The 27247-nt window shown below is 33.6% G+C and overlaps 2 protein-coding genes across 2 annotated transcripts; both read right to left on the bottom strand.

Moving 5' to 3' along the window:
• Positions 1–18088: 18088 nt before the first annotated feature.
• Positions 18089–20082, bottom strand: LOC107930125 (trihelix transcription factor GT-3b). The gene is made up of 2 exons (XM_016861695.2): positions 19583–20082; positions 18089–18858 (listed from the first exon to the last, which is right to left on the bottom strand). Exons 1-2 carry the CDS (start codon positions 19781–19783, stop codon positions 18274–18276), a joined length of 786 nt encoding a protein of 261 aa, XP_016717184.1. The 5' UTR covers positions 19784–20082; the 3' UTR covers positions 18089–18273.
• Positions 20083–20523: 441 nt separating this feature from the next.
• On the bottom strand, positions 20524–23480 carry LOC107930114 (ATP-dependent Clp protease proteolytic subunit 4, chloroplastic). The gene is made up of 2 exons (XM_016861685.2): positions 22884–23480; positions 20524–21258 (listed from the first exon to the last, which is right to left on the bottom strand). The coding sequence occupies exons 1-2, from the start codon at positions 23264–23266 to the stop codon at positions 20775–20777; spliced, it is 867 nt and encodes a 288-aa protein (XP_016717174.1). The 5' UTR covers positions 23267–23480; the 3' UTR covers positions 20524–20774.
• Between the last annotated feature and the right edge of the window lie 3767 nt (positions 23481–27247).

Below are 27247 nucleotides of genomic sequence, written 5' to 3' on the forward strand. Positions count from 1 at the left end.
CTTTTGCTTTGCATCCTGGAGGAACGAAAATGTATCGCGATCTGCGAGGATCTTATTTGTGGCTAGGAATGAAAAGAGATGTGGTCGAGTATGTGGCTAAATGTTTAACTTGTCAGTGAGTTAAGGCAAAACATCAAGTTCCCATCGGATTACTTCAGCCTATTTCTATTCCTTAATGGAAATGGGATTGTATCACAATAAATTTTGTAACGAGGTTACCTTTATCGGCACGTAAGAAAAATGTTGTATGGGTGATTATTGATCGACTTACGAAATCAGATCATTTCATTGCAGTCAAGACAGATTGGTCACTTCAAAAACATGCTGAAGTTTATATTCAAGAAATAGTAAGATTGCACAGTGTCCTTATGTCGATAATTTCTAATCGAGATTCACGGTTCACTTTAAGATTTTGGAAACAATTGCACAAATCTCTTGGTACGCAACTTAATTTTAGCACAACTTTTCACCCGCAGACTGATAGACAATCTGAGCATGTTATTCAGATTTTGGAAGACATGTTTCGTAGTTGTGTTATTGATTTTGAATCAGTTTGGGAGTGTTACTTACATTTGGCCGAATTTGTATACAACAATAGTTTTCAATTGAGTATTCAAATGGCTTCGTAGGTATCGATCACCTATTTGTTGGATAGAATTAAGTGAAAAAAGAATGATTGGGCCGGAATTAATTCAAGAAACGGAAGACATTGTTAAGAAAATTCGAGATAGATTGAAGACAGCTTTTGATAGACAGAAATCATATGCATATTTGAAACGTCGAGATATTGAATATTCTGTTAGCGATAAAGTATTTCTTAAACTTTCGCATTGGAAAAAAATTTTGAGATTTGGTTGGAAAGGGAAACTGAGTCCTCGTTTTATTGGACGGTATGAGATCACGAAAAGAGTGGGACCAGTTGCGTATTGTTTAGCTTTGCTTACGGAACTATAGAAAATTCATGATGTTTCTCACATTTCAATGCTTAGAAGATATCGATTGGATCTATCTCATGTTATTCTGACAGAAGATATTGAAATGCAACCTGATTTATCATACAAAGAAGCGGTTGAGATTTTGGCACATGAGGTGAAAGAATTACGTAATAAGCACCGTTAGTGAAAGTATTGCGGCATAGTCATAGTGTTGAAAAAACGACTTGGGAACTGGAAGAGACTATGAGATCTCAGTACCCCCACCTCTTTTCAGGTAAATTTCGGGGACGAAATTTAATTAGGGGGAGAATTGTAACGTCCCGATAGTCAGAGGTATCAAAAAGTGCATTTTCGAGACTCCGTTTTCATAAATCAGACTCGTAAATATAAATATTTACGAAGTTAGTTGTGTAGTTAATTAAGTTTTGGTTAAGTGAATTTGCATGAATGAAGAGTAATTAGGTATAATGTGTAACGCCCCAATTTTCGGGAATTCTGTGAATGTTGGCATAGGTTTAATTATGTTAGTGGGCCTCTAGAAGGCCCAAGCTTAAGATAGAACCCGACAATTTTAGTTAATTTTTGTTCCATAAGAAAAAGGGGGTGAAATTATGAAATAGAACCTATGTGAAAATGTTTGAAAATTCTATAGGCTAAATTGAAGTGGCCAAATAAATAGGAGTGCAAAATAGGAGGATTTGCATGACAAAACTCCCATTTTACATGAAGTGGCCAGCCATCATGTTGTTGTAGACAATATGTGCACTTGATATCCATAATTTATGGTACAAATTGATAAAAAATTGATAATGGGTTAGGTAAATGTTCCATGATGGGCATGATAAGCATTATGGGCATTTTTTTATTGACATTATGGCATAGGTATGGCACAAATAATATAGGTTATTTTGTGTCATAAAATGTTGGGTAATAAAATAACAAAAAGGATGAAAAGAACAAAGTTTTGTCCATCTTTGTTCATCATAGCCGAAAGTTAGAGAAGAGAAAGGAGAGGAGAAAGCTCTTGAGTATTCAGTCACTAGGAGGAGGAAAATTGAAGGTAAGTTCTTGGTACCTTGCTTCTATTTTGAGATTCATGAGTTCTTCTTGATTCTACCTTAACTCTTGAAGCATATTTTGGTTTTTAGTTGTGTTGTGAGCATTTAGTCATGAATTAAAATGAAGAAAATGGTTGTTGTTTCATGTTCTTTTGATGAAAAAATGGAAGATAGGTGAAGTTGAGCCAAACAAATGAGCATGCATGTGCCTTAGATGCTAAGGGGAAAAATCGGCTAACATGTTGTGCTTTAAAATGATGAAATGGAGATTATACTTAAGTAAAATCATAGATATGTGATAATTGATTGGTGATATACATGTTTAAATAACATACATGCAAGGTATGTGTGAAAGAGTGATTTGGTAATAAATCTGCTTGGGACAGCAGCAGTAACGTGATTTGGAAAATCACCATAAATTGTGGGAGATGAATTAGAAGCTGAATAAATTATGTAATTAAATCTTAATGAGTCTAGTTTCAAATGGAATAAACGAGAACATATTTTGAATTCTTTACAATGAGAAATTTGATTCGTAATGAAGAGTGGTCAGATTAGTCAAACAGTGAAACATGGGAAACTTTAAGAAAAATCTGGTATTGATTGACCAAACCAAAAATTCTGAAAATTTTATGGATATAAGATATATGAGTCTATTTTCAGGGAAAATTAACGGCACTTGATTTGGAGTTTCGTAGCTCTAGTTATAAATGATTTAGTGACTGTTGCTCAGGAAGACAGCTTGCAGTGAAATTATGATTATGTGGTAAACATTGACAAAAATTTGTTAATGAGTTGCTTATTGATTTCTTATAAGCTTACTATGATCTGTAGGTGTGGTGGCCGAATACTGTAAGGGGTTAATACGTAGTTCGTATTTGAATAGTTAGATTAAAGTGTTAGTAACCCAATTGTAGGCAGTTCGTGTGTGGATCTCGTCAGCATATCGTCGCAAACAGGTGTGTAACTAACACCTTCTTATAGACTAGATCGGCACAAGCCGAAAAGCCGAAATGCCGAAAAGCTGGTATTTTGAGATCTTGCGAGTGTGTGAATGCTCATGAGATTAATAGTTTGATGTATAAGGTAAATTAAAGTGATAAGACTGCAGAGTGCGCGATTCTGTGCATTTCGATATTTTTGGGCTTAATGGGCCAAAAACGGGATAATGGGCCAACGGGCCCAAATTGTTAAGAAACGCGGTAAGTGCTTTTGATCGTACGTAAATGACTATGTTATGTATGAAAACCTTAAGAATAGTTAAATTACTTGAATACCCCTATGTATGCAAAATTACCATTATACCCTTAAGGTTACTTTTGACTGAAAAGTATGACGATCTGATTCTGTATGATGTATGCCATGATTATATATCTATTGCATGGGGACTTGGGTTATACTATGGAGGAAGCGTCCTGGTGGCTATGCCACAATTTATCTATCTAGTGGCTCTACCACATATATCTGTCCTGGTGGCTATGCCACAATTATCTGATCTGGTGGCTCTGCCACATATATCTGTTCTGGTGGCTCTACCACAATATCTGTATTTGGTGACTTCGTCACAATATTTGGCAACCTCGCTGCGATTTCTGTGGTGTGTAGCGGTTGGGTGGGTCGAGTAGTCTCCCCACATGGTGTAAGGCTGGTACGGGGGTGTTATGGATGAATCTAGGTTGGGTTTCTGCATAAACATGTAATATCTGTTCTGTTCTGTTATGGGCCTATGGGCTTTATTCTGAATTTCTGTTCTGGGCTAAGGCCAACTTATTCTGTTTCTGTGGTTTGAGCTGATATAGGCTATGGTTGGGTTAATTTACACACTGAGTTTCCCCAAACTCACCCCTTTTATTTTCATCCACGCAGGTAATCCCCAACCATAGTAGGCTTGGAGCTGTGAGGGAATTCAGAGTGGCCACCCGTTCTGAAAGTTTGATTTTCTTCTGGTGAACTGGACATCCTTTTATTTACGTTTGAAGTTTTGGGTTTTTAAATGTAATAAGGCCGCTTATTTATTTTTGATTGTTTTTATATGTTTTATTAAGATAGGTAATATTTATATTTAACTGTTGAAATTGGATAGCTTTAGGGCGCGTTTTCAAAAACAGTAATTGATTTCAAAATAACACGAAAACAAGCAAAGCTTCCGCAATGAATATATTTTCCAAAATTAATCACTTTTCCTTAAAAGGACTTAATCAAATCGGTTTCCTAGAAATATACATGACGTTAAGGTGTGGCAATGGCGGTGTGCATGTCTAGGGTTGGATTCGAAGGGAGCTTGGTACTTAAGCAGTCCGATGGACTCACCTCCTCTTTTCCGATTTCCTACCTGGTGCACAGCTTCCATTCACTTTAACCTATACTGAAATTATCTTTTAAAACACTAAGTAAGTTTTTCTGGATCAACAATATAAAATGTTTTGAACGCTTCGATGTGGCATGTCGGATCCGGCCATAGCGTCTGGGCCGGGTTTGGGGTGTTACATAATGACTAAATTGCATATAGGGTAAAAGTTGAATTATAGGTTAAAGAATAATTAAAGAGACTAAAAAAGCAATTATGCCATTGTTCTTTAATGAGGCGGCATTAGGTAAGATATTTGTAAATTTAATATATATATATATTGTAATTTAAAATCTTAAGTATTAAGTATATATATTTTATAATTATAATAAAAAAAGTAATAAAAAAGAAAAAGAAAGAAGCCAAACGAAATAGAAAGAAAGGAAGAAAAAGAAAAAGGGAAAGAAAGAAGAAACACAAAGCTTAAGGGTTTCAAAGTTTTCAAGTTTAATTGGTTAGTCAATTTAGTCCCTTTTTCTTGTAATTCTTATGTTTTTGGAATCCCGGTGTTAAGTACTACCCTACCCATGTCAAAATTTTAGCAATTATTGATTTTTAAATGTTGTTAATGTTGAATAATTTTAGTATTAGGGATTAAATTGATAGATTTTTAAGTTAGAAATGAAAAAAGGATAAAATTGTAGAATGAATTGTAAATTTTTAGTAATAGGGACTAAATTGTGAAAATTTTTAAATTTAAGGATTTAAGTGAAAATAGGGAGTTAAATTTAGTTTAAAGTGGAAATTGTATGAAAATATAGAATTAACTGTGAAGAATAAAAATTAGTCTCAGTTTAGGGACTAAATTGGAATTTAGGCAAATATTGAATAAAAATTAAAATATTCAATATGAAATTGAATTGTGTTGTATTGATGAATTTTAATTGTTTTAATTCCGTAGCTAACGTCGTACCGGAATCCTCAACTAAAAAGGGGAAAGATAAAGTTGAAGTGGAATAGCTCAGAATTCCTGGTTTGTATTTTTATAATTCGAAACTAATTATTAATTGTTGTATTTTTTTATTTAATGTATATGGTAAGTGTTGAGGTGAGTATTTGGCACTTTGACATTGAATTGAATTAAAATTTGATTAAATGGATTGAATTGATATATATATTATGAATATATTGATTATTTGGATTGGAATGAATTTATATGTGCAAATATGATAATTGAATATTGGTTGTATTTGGAAAGTAAAATTAAACTCTATTAACTGTATCGGGTTGAGTCGGATATAAATGGCATGCCATAGGATTGGTAGAGTTTAGGGATTTCTTCGACTTCGAGTCGATGAGGCACTGAGTGCCAATTTACTTCAGTTTAACTGATGAAACATTGGGTGTCAAATTTATATAGCGCTAGGTGCAGTTATTACTTCGGATTTATCCGATAAGGCACTGGGTGCCAAACTGGTGTGTTGGTTTGATCATGAATCCGTCCGAATCTGAGTCGTGTTAATAGGGGTAGTTAAATAAAATACCACTATGATTGATATTGAATGATATTGTTTGTAAATGAAAATGGGATAGTGAATAGAAACGTGAAAATGAGACACATGAATTACGTATTCATGAATTGGATATGGATTGAATAATATTATTTTTTAAATGATATATATATTAAATTGTGAAAAGCTATTATATAGCAAGTGATGAGATTTGAGAATGGTATGAAATGATGTATTTATGAATTGAATATTGAATGGCTAATGCCATTGTATGAATAAATATGGTCTTAAATATTCAAATGTGCTTATAATTAAAATATGCATATTATATTGTCTTGTCTTTTAAATACCACTGAGTTTTACTTAGCGTACAGTTTTGTTTTCCATACGCAGATTAGGTAATTCAATTTTGATCGCCGATTCAGTATCCAACAAAGCTCCCAAATTCAAACATGGTGATGATTTCTCTTTTGTGTCGGCATGTACCTAGGGTGTCTAAATAATAGTTATTTTGTGGATTGAATGTAAATGAGATTATAAGTTTAATATTGGTTGGTTTTATACATATAAATATGTGTTTGTTTTTGAAGTCATATTATGCCATAGTAAATTGAACTAAATCTAGATCGGAACATGTGAATTTAATTCTATTTTAAGTGCTTATGAACTAGGCAAATTGATTTGGATTTGGTTTGTTTATAATTTGGATGAAAATGATGCTTTGATGACTTGTTTTGATGATATGAAATGTTTGAGAATTTTACCTGTTTGATTGATAAACTTCAGTAATGTTTCGAAACCCTATTCCAGCGACGGATATGGCTTAGGGGTGTTACACAAGTGGTTTTGGAAAATAAGGTATTGGGACCTCATTTCCGTAAACCAAGCTTGCGAATATTTTATTAAATATTTACAGAGCTATTATATTAGTGATTTGAAGCTTGGTCCAAAAGTTTTTGTGATAGAATAGTTAATTAAGAAAAAAGGACTAAATCGTAAAAGATATAAAACTTAATTGTTATTGAATTTTATTAAGTAAATGGTTTAAAAAATAAAAGTCGGAGGTTTTATGTTGCAAATAGACCATAATAAAATTAGTGGACGGTTGAACATTAGTTTATATTATATTTTACATGTTATATGTTTTAATTTAATTATTAAAGTAATAATATTAATAAAACAAAAAGGAAGCGAATGTCATCTTCTTATTCTCTTTTTATTTTTCAACTAAAAACCATTGTTGAACCTAAGGAAGCTTCGACCTTGCTTATTTAATTGCATGTATGTCTATTTTTATCTGTATCTCGTAAATTTTATATTTTTTTAGATTGTTTTAACTTAATCTATCTAGTTCAGGGACTAATTTGTGATTCTTTCAATGTTTGGAAAATTTTCCATTGATATTTTTGAAGCTTTTTAGTTGTTAATGGTTTAGTTTGAAGCTTGATATTGAAATAGAACTATTTTGTAAAGTGATTTTGTATAGTTTTTAAGCTTAAGGACTAAATTAAAAATATATTAAATTTGGCATGATTTTCTTGTAACATTTCAGCATTAGAGGGCTGATTATGGATGTTTAAGAATTCAGCTCTATGGGTTAATTGTGAAAATAAACTTGTTTTGATATTAAAGACTAAGTTGAATAAAAAGTAAAAGTTTAAGAAAATTTTAAAAAAATGTCAATAAAAAAGTCATATGTAGAGGTATTCATTGGCCGGCCTAGGTTCGGCTCGGGCCGAACTAAAAATTCAGACCCGTTTGATAGGCCTAGCCTGAAAAAAAGGGCCTAAAATTTTGCCCAAAATCGGCCCAGATAAAAATGCTAAAACCCGTCCCGTATTAATTTTTATATAATTTTTAAATATATACAATACATAAAAAATACTAAAAATATCAAAATAAATATTTTCCAAAAAATTGAAAATAGATTTTACAAAAATATGTATACTTAAATAACACTAAGCTAGATGCAACATAACAAGTAAATGCCTCTAAAATAATAACAAAATTAACAATAAAACAAGTTTTATACAATATCCAAACAAGAATAACAAAATAGTAGCAACATGATATTAAAATGGTAGCAAAATAGGGAGAAAATAACAAGAAAATAACATTAAAAAAATCAGATTTTTAAATGGGCCGAGCCTGGGCCAAAAATGCCTTATTTGAGGCCCGAACCATTTTTAAACGGGCCTTATTTTTTGTCCGAGCCCATTTTTCGGGCCTATTTTTTTCCCAAACCCTATCACATTTTAGGCGGGCCTTCGGGCCAGGCCGGGTAGCCCAACCCATGAACAAGTCTAGTCACATGCATTAAATGGATTATTATAAAGTATTTGAGCTAATAATTGAAATAAATTACTATTTAGATCAAGAGTCAGTAGATAATCATGGAAAAGAGTATTTTTTATTAGTCCTTAACATTGCAATTTTTACTGTTTAGCGTTGGTAAGTTCATACGATATGTTTGTGTTAAATTATTATGCATTTAAAATCCTTATTTTAAACATGTTTAATTGAAATTTTGATTGTTTACAATTCAGTACAACAAGGTGAGATAAAATATTAAAATTGAACATAATTGAAGATAGTATAATTCAATAAATTAAGGAATTGACTTTGAATTGGACTGAAATAGGATATGTTATGCGATAAAGTGATGATTTGATCAAAATAAGCTGAATTGATTCGATTTAAATTGGTTGTATGTGAAGAGAATTGAATTAATTTGATTTGAAAATATTAAATATTATTTGAAATTTGAGATTATACTAATGTGGTGATGAGCTATGATAAATATATATGTGGAATTCTTGATTTGGTTGAGTTAGATTATGATATTGAAATTGAGAATTGGTTTAAAATGAATATGAGAAACTCGTTACCCTATTAACTATTTAGGCAAGGTCGGGTATAATTAGCTTACCATAGGATAGGAAGAGTTCAGAGTTATAAGATTACGTGTCAGGGGTGCTGGGCACCTCATTTATTGGCTATACTGATCAGTGCTGGGAACATTTTTTTGTCAGTTTTACCGGTCAGCGCAGGGCGCAATTCATTATTACGGATTTATCCGTTAGACATTGGGAGCCAAATTGATGTATTGGTTGAATTCATGTATCTGTCCAAGTCTAAGTCAAGTTAATAGAAATATGTAAAATATAATTGGAATAAATGATCTTTAGATTGATTTGATACAATGATCAAATGATGCATATACATATTGAGAATCGATTATATTAGCCCAAGGGGCCAAAATGGAAACGTGACAAATCAATGAATGTGAATAGAAATTCATATATGAAATAAAGTAGTAATTGACAATGGATATATATATATGATTCAAAGATGAATTGATATGAAAAGAGAATGAAGTTCATATAGTTTAACATGATTTGGTTTGAGAATTTAAATTATGAAATGAAAATAATATTTGACAATTATTTGAAATGAGATGTATTACAAGTAAATAGATTGTATAATATGATTAAGATAGTGAATTGATTAGATGGCGATTTGTCTATGAATGATAAGGGAATGTTAGATTGGATTGTTATATGATTGAGTTACTATATAGTATGATAAATGTTGAACTCACCTTTTTTTTATATTTGAATTGTCATAATAAGCAAACTTTACCAAGCTAAGTAACATGTAGGGTATAATTATAACCTGAGGTAAGTTATTTGATTTTAAATACCTGTGAACTTAGTAAGCATTTGTAATGCTTACTCCCTTGTTTTCCTTTTCCCTGTAGTTAGTCAACTTGCGGAACATGTCAGGTGGATCATCGAGAAGCTCACATTATCCCAATATTGGTTTGGTAGGCTTTTGATCGTATTAACACTCGGTTACATGTGGTATGTACTTAGGAGTTGTTTTGGTTCACTAATGTATTGATATGACTTGAAAATCTTGTTGGTTAGGTATGGCAAGGAATATGCTTAGTTGAAAACATATGCATATAAAGGATGGATTGAATTGTGCATTTGTTATTTCAAATGACATTTTGAATATGCAATTACATTGGCAATATAATGTCATGGTATGGATAAAGGACTTGGTTGATGAGGTTGAGTTTATTTAAGTAAATTTTAAATGTTTTAATGCTGAATGGTGGAAAGTTAGATTAGTTGGTTGAAAATGAGATACATGATATTTTGACATGTATATAGGATGTTTACTTTGCAATATAAATGACCATGTTGTGGTAGTTTGATTATGAATAAGATTATAAGTAACCTTGATGTATTAAGTGCTTGGTACCTAATTGACACTTAGTAAGTTAATGATTTTAGCCAATATTTGAATGACATTATGTGTATGTTTAGGTAATAGCATGACTTGATATTGAATGTTGGTAATTGTTGATGTTTGGAGTGAATGGCTTGAATGGTATGAAATGGTTAACATCATTTTTAAAAAGGTTTGCTGAAATTGTGAAAATAGATTCTTATGTTTTAGGTCATTTACTGAACTTTGCTTATTGATATCTTAGTAAAAGAAATGATGATTGTATGAGTATGTTTAGGCATGAAAAATCTTGGCATGAATGGTAATGAATGGTTGTTGTTTCATGATTGAATTGTTGTACCAATTGAGACATATTGGTTAGGAACTTAGGTAAAGTGAATTTAAGTTGAATTTGGTATGTTTTGGTGTCTTGTATCATGTTGTTCAAGGGTCTAATGCATTGGTTTGTGGTTTAAGAGATTTTTGGTCAAATTTGGCTTATTGTTGAAGGTATTTTAAGCACACATGGCTTGTGACACGATTTGTCACGCGGCTGTATGCCATACACGGGTGCAGGACACAACCGTGTAGTTTGTTCAATTTAGGTGCATGACGAACCACATGGACACAGGCTGTCACACGGTTATGTGATCCTTGTTCTGTATTCTTGCCATGTTTTTCTTAAATTTTTCAAATTAGTCTCTGGTTCATTTTGAATTGTTACTTGTAATTTTTGTACCATATGGATAAAAGTACCGATACCAAGGACTTAACCAAATGAACAGTGTTTTCAAATTACAGAATGTCAAAATGGTATCAATATCGAATTTGGTATTGATACCTATCACAAAATATCGATACTTGTTTCTTTAGTATCGATACTTAGTTCAAAGTTTTGAAAAAAAAAATACAGTTTGGTCCTTTTTTATGCCTGAATCTAATCTATTGTATTTAAAAGCTCGATTTAGTCCCGTTTGCATTTTTAATAATTAATGTGCATTAATATGATCATTCAATGTTTTAAATTGCACGTGATTGTTCCAGAATTATTCGTAGCATCTCGTAGCTCGGGTCCAGCCATCGAACCGGGTATGAGGTGTTACACTCACTCTCAATAGGCTCCGCTTCATTCTCTTTATTGGTCGCGAACATCTTTGGTCTCTCTAAACAGTCGCACATCCTATGCAGACCACAACACAATAAGCACTTCACTGACTTCTTCTCATTCTTTCTGACTATTTTGGCTTCGACAGAATGCAAAATTGAACCAAGTCTCGTTGATAATTTTTCTTGTTCATCGTCCTTTTCGATGGCAAAAAGTGAAGATTTATTTAGATAGACCCTCACCATATGCGGACCATCACAAATGAAGCATTTCACTGGCCCATTCGGTTTATTGTTGGGGTTCCCCTTCCCATTAGGTGATTTCTCATTGCCACCATTCTTACTATTGCCATCGTTGTCATTTCCATCTTCCTCATGGTCTCCCTCACCATTGCCCATCTCTTTGGGCTTGGAAAAATAAAACTTGTCTTTCCTTAGGCCAAGCTCGACAAAAGATTCCGCTTTGACCATGGCTATAGTAAGCTCAGTGATATCCTGTCGACACAACTCTTATTTCAACCAAAGCTTTAACCCATCTTCAAACCAGTAGAAAACTTTTTTCTCACTCAAGTAAGAGATTTGAAGCATCAACTTACTGAACTCTCGAATATACTTTCGAACAGTGCCTTGTTGCGTAATCTGAAGCAACTTAGCCCAAGCCTCCTTCTCGGCATACTACAGGTAAAACTGCTTTTTCAGTTTCTTTTAGAAATCCTTAAAACTGCTTTTTCAGTTCCTTCTAGAAATCCTTCTAAGTTCCTATTGAGGTCCCAACTCGTATTTCATCTGTGGACCTATAATGCCACCATAAAATAGCAACATTAGTAAAATAAAATGTAGTGTTGCTTACCTTAGTGGCATCATCCTCGATGCCTATCACACGGAAGTATTGTTCCATCCCCTAGAAGAAATTGTCCACCTCTCTTGCGGACCTCGTCCCCTTGAACTATTTCGACTTAAGAACATCCATTCTGTGTTGCTTCGGTCCTGAAGCCAACATCCCATTACCCAGAACAACTTTACAGATAATGAGCTCCCCCTTAAGCTTTGTAACTTGTTCCTTCAAAGTCGTTACCATGGCTTCAAGAGCACCATTCTTCTTTGTCAGCTTTTTGGTTTGATCATCCATGCCAACATTGAAGGCCTCTCACATCGCATCCCAACTGAAAATGAAAGCCTCCGCTACATAGTCCTTGAGTTGCACTCTCATTAAGTCTAACTCATCGGTACGTCACTCAACTACTTGGAGTGTTTCCTTTGCACCACTCATGGATTCCTCAAGATTGGTCACTCGACATTCCAAAGCTGACAATATATCCTTCAATCTACTATTTTTCCTAGACCTCCCATGAGTCTCTATCGAGACATTTTATTTATCTTCTCCTTTCGTCATCTCGAACGACGCCTTTGAACCTTAGCTTTAATACCAACTACCATAGAGCTAGAACTTTAGTTTGGCAAACTGTGCGACCTTAGGCTATTTCTTGGGTTCAAATCTTGCCTAAGTCAACCTACTCTTGAAAAATGAGAAAAGAAGTTATGAGCGAACAAAAAGCCACGAAAAAATAGTGCACACCAAGTATTTGAGTAAATGCTCTCAAAAGTAATCTATTACTTTGGAGGTTTACAGTTGAGTGAAAGAGTGAGCAAAATTCGATTCAACTCGAAAAAAGTTTGAATTATTTGAATCAAGTTAATCGAATCAACTCGAATTTTTTTCAAATTTCGAGTTCAAATCAAATTAAACTTTCGAATTTGAATAATTCGAATAAATCAAATATTAATCTATATTATTTTAAAATTTAAATTTATATTATACTAGCCGAAACCCTTTTACCCTATTTCCTCCCAAAGCCCAAACCTTTTTACTCTATTTTCCCCCAAAGCCCAAACCCCATTCCCCTTAAGCTTGTTTACTCCCAACCAACCAACCAACCCCACCATTTTCCCAATTTCCCCCAAATAAAACCAACCACCCAAACCCTTAAATTTATGCTTCTTCTTCAAAAATCCCTAAATTAAACCCCAAAATCCATTTTTCTTCTTCAAAAATCCCTAAATTAAACCCTCCATTCTTCTTCTTCTTCTTCTTCTTCTTTTTTTTATATTTCATTCAAGCCCCTAAATTAAAATCCCTACCAAAGTCATTTTTTAAATTTAACTTGAATAAATATATTCGATTCGATTCGAATTCTATCTCACTCGACATGATTCGAGAAAATTGCAAATCGAGTTAGGATGATAAAATAGGATTCAAAAATTCAATTAACTCAAAATTTTTTCATTCGATTCGATCAAACGCTCACCCCTAGCTGAATGAATACAAATAAGGAGAAATGACTCTATTTATAGTTAAGCGCCCTCAAAACCAACAGTATAGATTAAGTTACATTGACGATCGAGATTTGTGCCTATTTACAAGATGTTAGTCTTAAAGGATTTAAACTTTATACATATTTATTCCTTTGGATTTAACTACCCTGGTAACTCTAGTTTTACTAAACTGTTTCTCTGGGCCACTAAGGCTTCAAGTTGATGAGCTTCTCCATATGTTGCACATGTCGGGCCAGTTCAAGCGGGTCAAATGAACCCCATTTAGTAAGTTGACCTCCATGGGATATTTTGTCCACAACGATCACGGATTTTAATCTGTGGCCTATGATACTATGATAAAGAGGAGAATGACTATGAGTGAGATGATTGAGATTATTCCTTACTTGGAGGCTAACTTTGTGTTCAAGAACGCTTGGGGATTGATTAATTATCACCACCCCTACGTGTTTATTAAAGGAGAAAAAATAGGACATGTGACAGAAAAGAGGGGGCAATTAAACTGTTATTGGGATTGCATGACTCATTTTGTCAATTAGAAAAAGAGGCCACGTTCCTAAGTTGTGGAAAGTGTGAGTACAAGTAGCACTCCTTTATTTTAGCCTTATAATTAGAAGAGTTATTCTACTATATATTTAGGGATTTTTCTATTTTTTTTGTTAAGATTTATTATTGGATATTTCAAGTATTAGGTTGGCCTTCTCCAATCGGACTCTTATTTGAAAGTATATGCTAGTTATCTTTTTAGTCTTAAAACTTTTTATTTTCCTTCATCCATCACATGTCCTTAATCGACAAGCTTGGCAAAGGAAAGTGCAAGCTTGGTAAGATTGCAGCATTGTCAGTCATATGTGTAATAGGCCCAATTTGCCCGGGCTATTAAAAGTCTAAAAAAATAGAATAAACCAAATAAAAGAATAATAAAGTTTTTTTAAACAGTCCATTTTACAAGGCCCACAGATACTTAAACCCAATGCCCCAATCACCCAAGCCTATACCGTAGCCCAAATACCCAAATACCCAAATGTTGCCCAAAACTCATTAGACCCAAAATACACAGGGCCCAAATGGCGTAAATAGTTAACAGAAGACAAAAGGCCTAGGGCTTCTGAAACCCTAGGCGCCGCAAGCACCAGACGAAGGCCCCTAAACTCGCGCCGCAATCGGCGCGCCAATCCCACCATCGACAGATTCGTGCCATCAGCACCTCATCGTCGCTTCAATCAGCGCGCTAGTGAATCCCCATCAAAGCCCCATCGTCGCTGGATTTCTCGCTGGTACCTGTAAAAAGAAAGTAGAACAGCAAAGAAACAACAAAACATAGCAAGAAATCGAAATGACATACTCTCCATTTTTGTAAAAAGGCTATAAAAACAGAGCCTAAACATTGTAATCAGAAAAGGAGAAAAAATAGAAAAGAACACAGAGAAAACCTTTGTAGAATATACATTTACAATAAAATACCAGCAGTTTATCGAAGAAACAAAGGTGATTTGTTTTTACTTTTTTTTTGTTATGAATACATACAAATATCACTAAAAATAAAACGAAAAGAGATTTACCGTCGGATTTGCGCTAAAAATCAAAGCTCTTCAGCTTCCGGCTGCCGTATCCGGCGGAGTCGACGACTGCGCGTGGGCGCGTGTGCCCGATGACCGGGGCTTGGCCTGACGGAGGCCGAAGCCCGGAGGATTTTTTTTTATCTTCTCATTTTTCAGAGGATTTCTTTTTTTTTTTACAACTGGGGGCTAAAATGAATTTTTAGGTTTTTTTTTCATATTTATAAACGACCTGTACGACGTCGTTTTGGGATGACCGTTTAGTGATCAAAACGGTTTCGTTTCAAGGCTGAGGATCCGCGCGTTGACCCGTGACCAGGGAAGGATCCGCGTGTTTTTGTTTAAAGGGCTAATTGCCCAATTGGTCCTTCCGCATTTTTAGCATTTATAATTTCGTTCAATTCAAATTTTATTTTATTTTAATTTGGCCCTGACCTTTTATTTTTGTTTCAATTTAGTCTTAGTTGCAATTATAAGGCCTATTTCGGGAACGATGTCGTTTTGGGATTAGGGTCAAATTGCCCAGTGAGTCCCTCAGCTTTTAGCACGTATTTCAATTGGGCCCAAAATTCATTTTATTATTTCAAAATTAACCCTAGAGTTTTATTTAAATTCAATTTTAATCCTTTTTTCTATATATATATTTTTTATATAATTTATTTATTTTAAATATTTTGTATATTATTTATTTTACTTTAAACCTTATTTATATGTAAAAAAATATTTATTTTATTATTTTATTATGTATTATTTATTTTATTATTTATATTTTATTGTACATTATTTATTATATTATGTATAATTTTAAAATTTGTAAATTATTATTAAATATTACATTTTTATATATCATTATTAAATATTTAGTATGTAATATTTTAAAATTTACTATAAAATTTTGTTCCTATTTAACATATTATTATTTTTATAAATATATATTAAGTTATTATATCATATAGTATATTTTTATATATATTAACCATTTTTTAAAAAATTCTCCTTTATTATTTATATATTGTTTTAAATATTTTTTTAATACCTCATTTATTTTTAATTGTATTTAGTTTTTATCTTTATTTTTTTTTGACTTATTTTTTATATGTTCATAATTTGTTTATTTATTTTTGTATCTTTTTTGTATTTATTTAGTATTGTTTTAGTATATTTATTTTATCTCATAAATTATTTGTTATTTTTATGTTATTTATTGTTTTTATATATTTGCATGAAAATTGATTATTTATGTTGTTATTTTAAGTTATATTTGCATGAAATATTATTGTATATATATTATGTAATTTATATTGTTATATTCATTGTTTTCTATGTTGTATTTTGCATGAAATGTTAATGTATGTATATTTATGTTATTTATGATTATATCTGCATGAAATGTTAATGTATATTATGTAATTTATGTCGTTATTTATCATTTTCTATATTATATTTGTATGAAATGTTAAAGTATGTATCATGTAGTTTATTTTATTTAGTATTGATATCTTGTAATGTGTTAAATGCATCATTGTTTTAAAAAATTTATATTTCATTTAATCCAAAAGAATTTTAAAAAAGAGGCAATGTTTTTTGTATTTAGGAATTCGGGAAGTAGTGCCCTAACATGCTGGGTTGCGATTTCCCGTTTGTCTAAATGTCTAAAGTATCATTCTAAATAGATTTTATAAATCACGAGATGATTTCAGTTACGAAAGTTTAAGAATATCGCGTCCAATCATGCTGGATGTGATGTTTGTACTCTTTTGGAGCGAAGGAATCTCGATTTTCAACTCAAATTATTCCGGTTTTAAAAAGGGATCCTATTTTTAAATTCTTTTAAACTTTTGACATTAAGACAGAAAACTATTCATTTGGTACCAATTTTGGGCTTTGCGAGGGTGCTAATCCTTTCTCGTACGTAACCGACTCCCGAACCTGTTTTCTCACATTTTCGTAGACCAAAATGTTTTATAAGGTGATCCAATCACACCTAAAAAGGTTGGTGGCGACTCCCATTTTCAAAATATCCCTTTAAAAATGGTTTCGATAATATATCTACCACAATTGTTGGGGAGTGAAAACTATGGATTGAAGGTTGGTATGTGATCCCTGAATTAAATATCGATATTTTACATTTGAAGTCTATAGTTTAAGGTTAAAGTCCAAAACCAAGTCAAAGGTTAAAGCTTAAAGGCTTGGTTTGAGGCTAGGGCTTCGAATTTAGGGTTTAGATTCTTGCCTTTAGGGTATGAGATCTAAGGTTTAGTTTCTAGAGTTCTTTATCATAGTATGGGTTTTGGGGCTTGACGTCCTAAACCAAGTGTCCAAGATCTAAGGTCCTAAGGCTCAAGTTCTAATTTACAGGGTCCTCGAACCAAGATTTAGGGTCTTAATTTTGAGGTTTTGGATTTGTGGTCTAAGGTTTAAGATGCAAGCCGGGAGTTTGGGTCGAGGCATGAGACTTGAGTTTGGGTTTTTCGTCCCTTTTTGGCCTGTGGGCCTGTTCACTTGCTAGAACCCGGTTTCCATGCTTACAAGTGGAGCCATTCATGCCGTGTGTAGTATTTTATGGCCTCAAAACTACAACTGAGAATATGGGACACCACTAGGCAGATAACAATGGTTGAGAAGAATGCAAGTGATTTATTCACATGAAGAAAAATTGAAAGAGGAAACCCTTAAAAAAGCCATGTCATGGACAATGAAATGGGGTATTGCTTTTACAATTGACAAGTAATTAGAAACCAAAGGGGGAAATAGGAAACCTATTGCAGTTAACGCTCTCTTCGTTTTTTTTTTCCTTAAAATTCTAGTGCAGGGGCGTTGAAGTGTCGGCTATTTGACATTCTGAGCAGTCATTGCTATAGCAGGGGACAGCATTGGATCGGCAGTGACCATTAGTTCACCATTAACTGAAAGCTGTGAAACCATAAAAGAAATGTTAGCAGTGACATGTGCACAAATGTTAGGCAAATGGAAAGCGTTTGAACAATGAAATTATCATTCACAATATACCCTATGTTGCTCATATACATGAATATATGACCTCCAAAGATTCTCCACTCCAAATACATGAAAAAACTTTGAAAAAATTTAATCATGCCCAAATTCGACACTCACGTACGAATCCGAGTAACTTAAAGTAAATCTATTCACCAATCAGTAAACTAAAACCACATTATTCAAAATAAAACACCTTTCTTTCTAATATCCGAACAACATATGCCTATGTATATATAGATTCTAGGTCAGAGGTTATTAATTATTATCGTTTATGAGTTTGTTCAAAAGTGTGGTTAACAAGGAATCCCTTCTCTCAGCTCGGCTCTCTTCCCTTCTCCTCATCTCCTCCTCCCTCTCCCTCCAAGCCTTTTCCACCATCAACCTTTCCCTCTCGAGCTTCTCCATCCACTGCTGCCATTCTTGCTCAAACAGCTGTCTCTCCTGGGCACGCTTCTCCATCATCTCCCTCCACTGCATTTCCATCCTTAGTTGCTGATCAAAAAATTCTCTAAGCATTTCCTGGAGGCCTGTACGAGTGCCAGAATTTGGTCTAGGAGATTTATCCACTACAGTACTGTCAGATTTTTTCCTCTTGCGTGAAGTGCCTCGAGCCGGCTTTTCTTCTTCACTTTCATCTTCGTCCTCGCCTTCAGAGAATTCATCTGAGGATCTTTCTGTGGTTGTTCTCTTCACCTTTTTCTTTGCCTGGGTGGAACTGGAACCTGCTTCTGGTTCAAGTAGGCGGCGCTGCATAGTCTTGGCTCTTTCGGTGAATACTGCATGTAGTTCCTCAAAGAATGGAAATTGGCAGCCATTCTCAGGATCAGATGTCTCCTTCCCCTGCATAAAGATGACAAAGCAACATTTACACCTATGTTACCAAAAACTGCTATTTCCCCTGCATAAAGATCAAGATGACAAAGCACGTTTCCAATCATGAACACTAGGGATCCGATTCAGTAAAACTATCATCCCATTAGCATATAATTTATTATAAAATTATTTGAGTAAAGCAAGCAAGTCACAAACTTCAAAATTTGTCTATCACAAAAACTATAGTATATATAAGTCCGAAAAAAAACATCTGTATTTCATTTACTAAACAAACTGAAGAAGATCACCATTATCGAATTGCATTCTGGGTTTTGTTCCTCATTCGAACCGTTTCAGGTAACACTGATTTATACAAACATACCTTCATATTTTTAAAATAATAAAATGAAAGGAAGAAGAAAGAACAATTTAGCATATCACTCTCAAGAGTCTAGACAACTAAACCATTCATTTTGAAAGCAATTTGGAAAGATTGCATGCAATGTATGATATTGACGATAGCAAAAGGGGTTGTTTGCCTGGATGCATCCAATGCAGTGACATTACTCAATAGGAAGTTAAGACAGGTTGGGAGGAATGACAGGGAACAAAAATAAATATATTATGAGTAGATGACAAATCAGGAAACTATGATTGAGCTCGGATATTTTATATTCATCCTTGAATTCTACAAATGTTGCAGTTGGAGAGTATGTAAAGAGGGGGAAAGGGGAAAGAAGAAAGAAAGGACCTTGTATCGATTGAGAAGATTTTTCCACTTGGACTTGCACTGATCAGGGGTTCGGGTATAGCCTCTATCCTTCATTCTAGCACTCACAATCTCCCAAAGGGTCTTGTTGTGCTTGGCGGCGGTGAAGTCCCTCTCAAGCTCACCCCGTATGAAGATCAGCTCCCGAGTCTCCTCCTGCCCCCACTGCCCGCTCCCTAACATCCTGCTCTGCTTAATCTACCAATCCGTCTTCCTTTATTTAGGGTTTTCTCACCCCTTTCAGCCAAGCAACTTTAACGTGTCAAGGGTCTACACGATGGGCTGATCTTCTTGTGAAATTGAGTCGTCCAAACTTGGGTGTTTTACCCATCACTGTGGTTGTGGAACCATGGAGGTCCCTAAGTCCTTGTTCCTTTTCCCAGCGCTTGGAAACTCCAATTCTATTTTGTTCACAGGTGCAAATTGCTGAAGCTAATTCTCAGATATGGTGGGTTCTTCACTAGGCTATGTCAGCTAGCTAGTCCATTCATTTATAGGCCCAAACTTAGATTACATGTAAAAGAGGATAGGAAAGCGTTGCTTATACACTTCCCACAGCTACTTTTTAGATTTTATTAATTAAAAAAGGAAGAACAAAAATGCTTAATTAAGGGTGAGTTTGAATGTACTTATCCGCGATAGTGTGACAATAAGATTAAATACGATAACAATATTGTAATATAATTTAAAAAGTAAACTAAAGTCACTAAACACACTGCACCACATTTTATCGTTCATCCAAACTCATGCATATAAAATTTGCTTTCCTAGTAGAGGAATAAATGTTTTTGGTGGAATATGCTAATTTAAGAATTCCAAGTAAAGGCTTGTTACCAAATTATACACCTTGTATTTATACTGGGAAGTGTGGTTTTCATAGAAAACAACCATAGTCGTCTACACACTTGTAGAGAAACTGAAAATGAATCAAACGTTTGTAGCCTCCGTTTTCACGATATTCAAATCCTTCCTAAAACACATTACTCTATTTTGCTTGGACCACAACTACATTCTCAATTTATGCATGTATGCAGCTACCAAGATGTTCATATTTGTGTTTGTATGTAGTAACTACATTTTCGATACAAAGTTCTACTTAACAAAACCAAAACGAAAGACGAGCCCCATTAAAACATTGTGCCACCTGGCATTGCATGCCCTGAACCAAGCCAATCTAGTATATCTCATCATCTGGAATATCAGGGGTCAAGAATTTCCTGGGATCTTTGCTAATCTCCTCGTAGTTTAAGCTTGCCTTCACTCTTTCTGGCACTGGTTCCAATGGAATGATGCTATCTCTATCGATAACACCATCTATTATTCCATATTCCACAGCTTCTATTGGAGACATATACCGATCCCTATCAATATCCTTCAGCACTTGTTCAAATGGACGCCCAGTAGAAGCAGAAATTATTCTTGTCACGTTGTTCTTGTTATGCATAATTTCCCGTGCTTGGATTTCAACATCTATAGCTTGGCCACTAGCACCTCCTAGAGGTTGATGAATCATTATTCGTGTGTTTGGCATTGCAAAGCGCTTGCCTTTGGTGCCACCACCAAGGATTATAGAAGCTGTTGATGCTGCAATGCCGATTCCAACTGTGGAAACATCAGCCCGGACAAGCTGCACTACATCATATATGGCCATTGTAGCACTGATACAAATAGCAAAAACAGCAGATCAGCAAAAGGAAAGGATAGGCAAGCAAGGTGATACAATCAGAAATCAAATAGAAGAAGACAAAATGTTAAAATGGAACCATAACGGGGAAGTTTCTATTCTTTTGTACATCACCAATGGGAAGGAAAATAAAATTTTTTAAAGAAAAACAGAAAGAAAAAAGTAATTTAATTATTAGCCTTATTTGGATTGCACAAAGATAAAAACAGAGGAAGGTTGGGCAAGCAGTCTTACTTGGTTGAGTGGAAAGGATAGGAAATGGAAATTTATCATGTTTACTAGCAGTTATAGTCTTCATATATTTCGTGGTGTTTCTTTCTTCTTGTGTGTGCGCACACGTGCAAAGTGATTATGTCAGTACATTAGACAAATTATGAGGAACCGTTCACCAAAATCTTCCATTCCTTCCCCATCAAGTGAAACGTTTCCCTTGCAAAAGAGGGTACCCTTTGCCTCAAGCCTCAATGGAAATATAACATGTAAGATTGCATACATGTTTTCAAACGTAAATTGATGACCTAAACTGCATATAATGTCAACTGCTCTAAGCTCCTAAAGATTGAAGAATATGCACACTTCCACTTGGCCCTGCAACAACCTAAGTTATACCCAAAGATTGCATAAACAGAAGGATCTGAGCTGACTCCTAATCCAGAAAACATTTATTGGGCATAATTTTCCCATTTTAAGGAATTGAAAAAAAATAAAGCACACTAAGAAACTTGACCTTGGTCATTAGAAGAAAAAAAGAATAGATAATCACACACAATTGAACAATAAGATTGTGAACTACCACACATGCTAATTTAATGATGAAGCAAGACTCTTCATGCTTGGACGAAGCAATAAAGTTTCCATCCTCGAGCTGATGCTACAAACCAAGAGTTGTAGCTTGCTGGAAATTTATACCATAGGCTCAGCCATGACCCGATGTCCATTTTAGGCTACTTGAGTTATTTTTAGTGGTTAGACTTGCTAGCTTATCAAGCACTAAGGTTCGGAAGTATTCTATAAGTGCTTTAGAGATGCTACTCTATTAAATGGGGTTTACAAACAAGATAGATCATTAAATCATTGCTATCAGGCTTCTTCAACAAGAAATATCAGGAAACAATGATAATCCATATCCAAGGAGAATCCCACTCCCATCAAATAAAAATTGCCATTTCATTTCCAAGAACCTAAACAATGATGTGTCCTAGTTGAAGAACAAACAGAGAATTCATTATTCAGTTTGTTAGGGGAATATTAAAGCGATCAAGATTTGAGAAATGGTACCTTCAGCCAGAGTTTTTCCAATAAAGTAACTCACCCAAGTCATGACTTGTCAGTTCAAGATTCATAGAAAAATAAGTTCTATTAGTGAATTCTCCTCTCTCTTTTTTTCTTAATTATGAAAATGCCCATTGATAAAATCATCGGATATGTATTTCCAAGATTCACACGCAGACTAAAATGTTCTTTCTTTCCCAGAGAGAAAACAATTTCACGGAACAGAGCAGAAGTTGTAGCAACAATGTGTTCTCTGCATTATTATCTTTGCCTAGGGTTACAGAGCAGCAGAACAAATATAAAATCCTGGAAAAAAAAAGGGGATACCTCAAAGAACCACCAGGGGAATTAATGAAGAGTCTGATATCTTTAGTAGGGTCCTGAGCGTCCAAAAGCAGCAACTGACTTATAATGGCATCGGCCGCAAAGTCATCAATGTTGTTACCTAGAAAAACGATTCGCTCCCTGAGCAACAACCCCATAGCGTCGGCCTCGGCCCCTCGCATGGCGGTGGCGGGGCTCTGAGGGGATGAAAATTTGAGGGAATTCGCAGTAGGTTTCAGTTTGAGAGATGAGGAGAGGGGTTTGGATGTGGGTGCGGAGCACGCAAAGGAAGGGTTTGGGAAAGTAAGAGAGAGTTTATGTTTAGGTTTGAGATGAAGAGAGGGGAAGGAAGGGGTTAGAGAAGATGAGAGGGATAGTAAACCCATGGCGCTTTGTGATGTTGGTGGTGCGTCGAGAAAACTCAGTCACAGATAAGCAACTACTCCGACCGAAGCCGCCGCCCCCTTTGCCCTTCGTTCTTGATATGATATCAGGCAAATACCGTTCCAATATTGTTATCCTCTTTTTTTCACTGAAGGTTTAAATATGTGAGAGGTCTTTATACTTTTGAAAAATGTGGACATTAGTCCGTATAGTATTGAGTCTCAAATGATTTAATATTTTTTAATATTATCTGAATTTACCTAGTTACTTTAGCTGGCCTAACTAGTATAAAATAAAGTATAAATATTAAAATTGATATATAATTTTGGTTTAATTTATAATTTTATACATGAATTTTTTATTTGATTCAATTCTCATAAATTATTAACACAATTACTGATATAGCTTTATTTTATGTTTATATATATATTTCATACACAAATACTTATATTTATCCAATATAAAAATATATTGATGTATTTATTTAAATATGTATGATTGAATCAAAATCAAAGTTTCATATATACATTTGAACCACAATTAAAGTTCCACGTATATAATTGTATCAAATCAAAGTTCATATATCAAATTGCACATTAGATCAAAATTCATGTGTAACACCCCTAACTAGTTCTGATATTTGGGACCTGATATAGGACTATTACATTTGGTGCTAAAGAGATCTTGACTAAACAGTAAGTAATTTCAAACATTAACTATAGCATTTAAACTTATTTAAGTCATTAATTATTATCTTAAATGTTTGAGGTCATCATCGGTCAATCGTTGACGTTTAAAAGTGATTTAAAAATGATTTTTTTAAGAAAAATAGAGGGCAAGTATCAGTACCAAAACATAGGGTATCGATACCTTAACAAGGTATCTGTACCCTTGACCAGTGTTGATACCAAAACGGCATTTTGGAACTCAAAATTTCAAAAATTTCATGTGGGTATCGATACCTATGTCCGAGGTATCGATACCAAATTGACATTCTATTTTTGAAAAACTCAATTCCAAACACTAGGTACCGATTCCTGACCCTTGGTATCGATACTTTAAGTCAAATTTGCTCAAAAATATTTGGAAAATTTGCTAAAAAACCCTTTGCAAAGAGTTTGAACCAATCCAACACTTAAAAACCAATTCAAAGCAATTCTAAATCAACCATTCTTAACCAATAATCATACCACATATGCATACACACATTTAAACTCTTATTAATTCATTTCCAATAATGCTAAAGTACTTAATTAATTTACCCACAATAAGTAAAACTTTTAAAGTTTACAAAATAACCTCTTTTTACCAAGTTAAATACCACACCACCTAATTCAAAGCAATTCTAAATCAACCATTCTTAACCAATAATCATACCACATATGCATACACACATTTAAACTCTTATTAATTCATTTCCAATAATGCTAAAGTACTTAATTAATTTACCCACAATAAGTAAAACTTTTAAAGTTTACAAAATAACCTCTTTTTACCAAGTTAAATACCACACCACCTATGTACATGTCATTCTAAATAAAAAAATCTATACATACACTTTTCGAGCTTGGCAATGTGATGAGATGAGCAGCTGACAACCTTGACTCTAGCTCGTTAAATTTAACTATACCTATGCATTGAAATAAACACGTTAAGCCAGTGACAACTTAGTAAACACTACAAGAATAAATGAATATAACATATATTTAAAATGTTACTAATATATATTATACTTCCACATATGAATATCTTTATGACTAGACATTTATTTCAACAAATTTACTTACCTTGAGTAATTTCCATACTTACTTGATACTTTAAATACTCGTATTTCTTGCTTTCACACATTTTCCCACAGTAGACTATTTAGAACAATTTAGGATTTACAAATCAAGTACAGGGGTGCAACTATATGCACAAGTATATGGAGAGCACTAAGGTGCTATACGAAGAGCACAAGCATGCTAAACAGAAAGCACTAGCATACTAAAAAACAAAGAGCGCGGTGAGGATCCTTACTGGCATGCCACTAGTATCCCAGTAGTTCTAATTCTGTCAACTTGGGCATTTAACACAATTTCATACAAATGTTCATATTATAACAAAATTTTGAAAATATTCCATATTTTTCCATATTTCACAATTTAACTCCTAATTAATAAATTGCATGCATAATATTATTTTCCATGCACATTTCTTTTTCTCAACATAAATATTAACATTCAACCAAATGCACCATTTTATATTTTACACTTATAATTCCCTTAATAAATTTCATAGTATTACGATTTAGTCCTTTTATTTGCATAATTTCCTACCTAGCTATCCTAGTAAACTAAAATATTATTGCATGAACATTTAGAAAAAAATAATGGTAATTCTTATAGTACTTACAATAAAATGGTTGAGATGATGTATTTTCTTCTTCCTTCACTCATTGGCCTTCTATTTTCCTTTTCCTTTAATTGGGTAATTTCTTTCTTTTCTTTTTCTTCAATTTCATATCAAACATATAATATTTAACAAACATGTATGACATGATGATTTTACCATCACTTACCTTAAATTTTGATTTTACAATCTAACCCTTATTTTCTCTCTCCTTCTACACCTCTATGGAAGCTCTTCGCATGAAACTAAGGTGTTTGCTAGTCTTCTCTAGTGTTTTTAATAAGGAAACATTAAAGAAATGGAAGATTTGAAGCTTGGATTTGATCAAAAATGGTGGAAGGACCTAAATGGAATAAAAGCAAAAGATAAATGGATGGAGAAAAGGGGGAAATAGTGGTTTCCAAGAAAATGTGGAGAGTTCTCATCTTTTCTTCACTTTTCTACACAATTCCAACAAAAATCTCATGATTTTTACCTAAAAATGGTCAAATTGCTAACTAGTCCCCTTGTCTTACATCTTTACACTTTCACTTCTAATTATTATGTCTAATATTATCTACTTAGCTAATTACCATTTTATCTTTCATCATCTTGAATAATCCCATAGATGACTCATAAATATCTTTTGGTAAAATTTCACCTTAATCATTCCTTCATTTATGCTAAAACTACGAATCTACTAACTTTTCTTTTTACGACTTTAGCCACAACAATTTCTATTCTACTACAATTTAACCCATAATCTAAATAAATTTTCTAATCTAGAAAGCATTTTCTGAATCACTATCGGTTCTAACTATTTTCTAAATCATCACTCTAAATTCTTCTTTTGCCCTTTTTGAAAATTTCCAACTAAACCCTGACTCAATTCCCCTCCGTACTCGGCTCCAAGGCCTAATGCAGATGTTACATCATGTATAATTTTAAGATTTATCTCTAAAATACATTAGCTCCCAATATTTACATTTTTATTAATTTAGTACTTAGTAAGAAAGTTTTAAAAGATTTTCATAAAAATTCCTAAAAATATAATTTACTTTTAAAAAATAAAAAATTATGAAAGACTAAAAAATATTTAAACTTCAAAAAAAAAACTAAACAAATTTATTTCAAAATTTTTAAAATTATAAAAATATAAAAAAAATTCAAAAAAGTTTTAAAATTTTTATTTTCTTATTGAATGATAAACATGTCACTCCAAAATTAAGTTATTCATTTGGTTGTATAAAAAAAACAAGTTATCATTTGGTATGTATTTGTTATATCCCTACCTCGATTACGGTATGTTGCAGAACGAGAACCAACCAAAGAGATTCGTAGGAAACCCTCACCTTGTATCATTTGGGTGGTCACTTAGTGATCGACTACCAGCGTGTCTCGTGCCCCTTCACAGGTCGATCGTTCTTCCTTAACCACCTGGTCAAATCCTTTGTTAAGCCATCTATTACTAATGGATGCACTCTTCTTAAGAGGACCACACAAGAACTCTCACCCGCCTATAAATACACCTAAAACACAACATAGAAAGAGACCTTTCTTTATTTTTCTTCCAAAAAATCCCAAAAGGTTAAACCCTCATCTCTCCCTTTGCA

Source organism: Gossypium hirsutum, chromosome A08, assembly GCF_007990345.1.
Source record: "Gossypium hirsutum isolate 1008001.06 chromosome A08, Gossypium_hirsutum_v2.1, whole genome shotgun sequence".
NCBI lineage: Eukaryota > Viridiplantae > Streptophyta > Magnoliopsida > Malvales > Malvaceae > Gossypium > Gossypium hirsutum.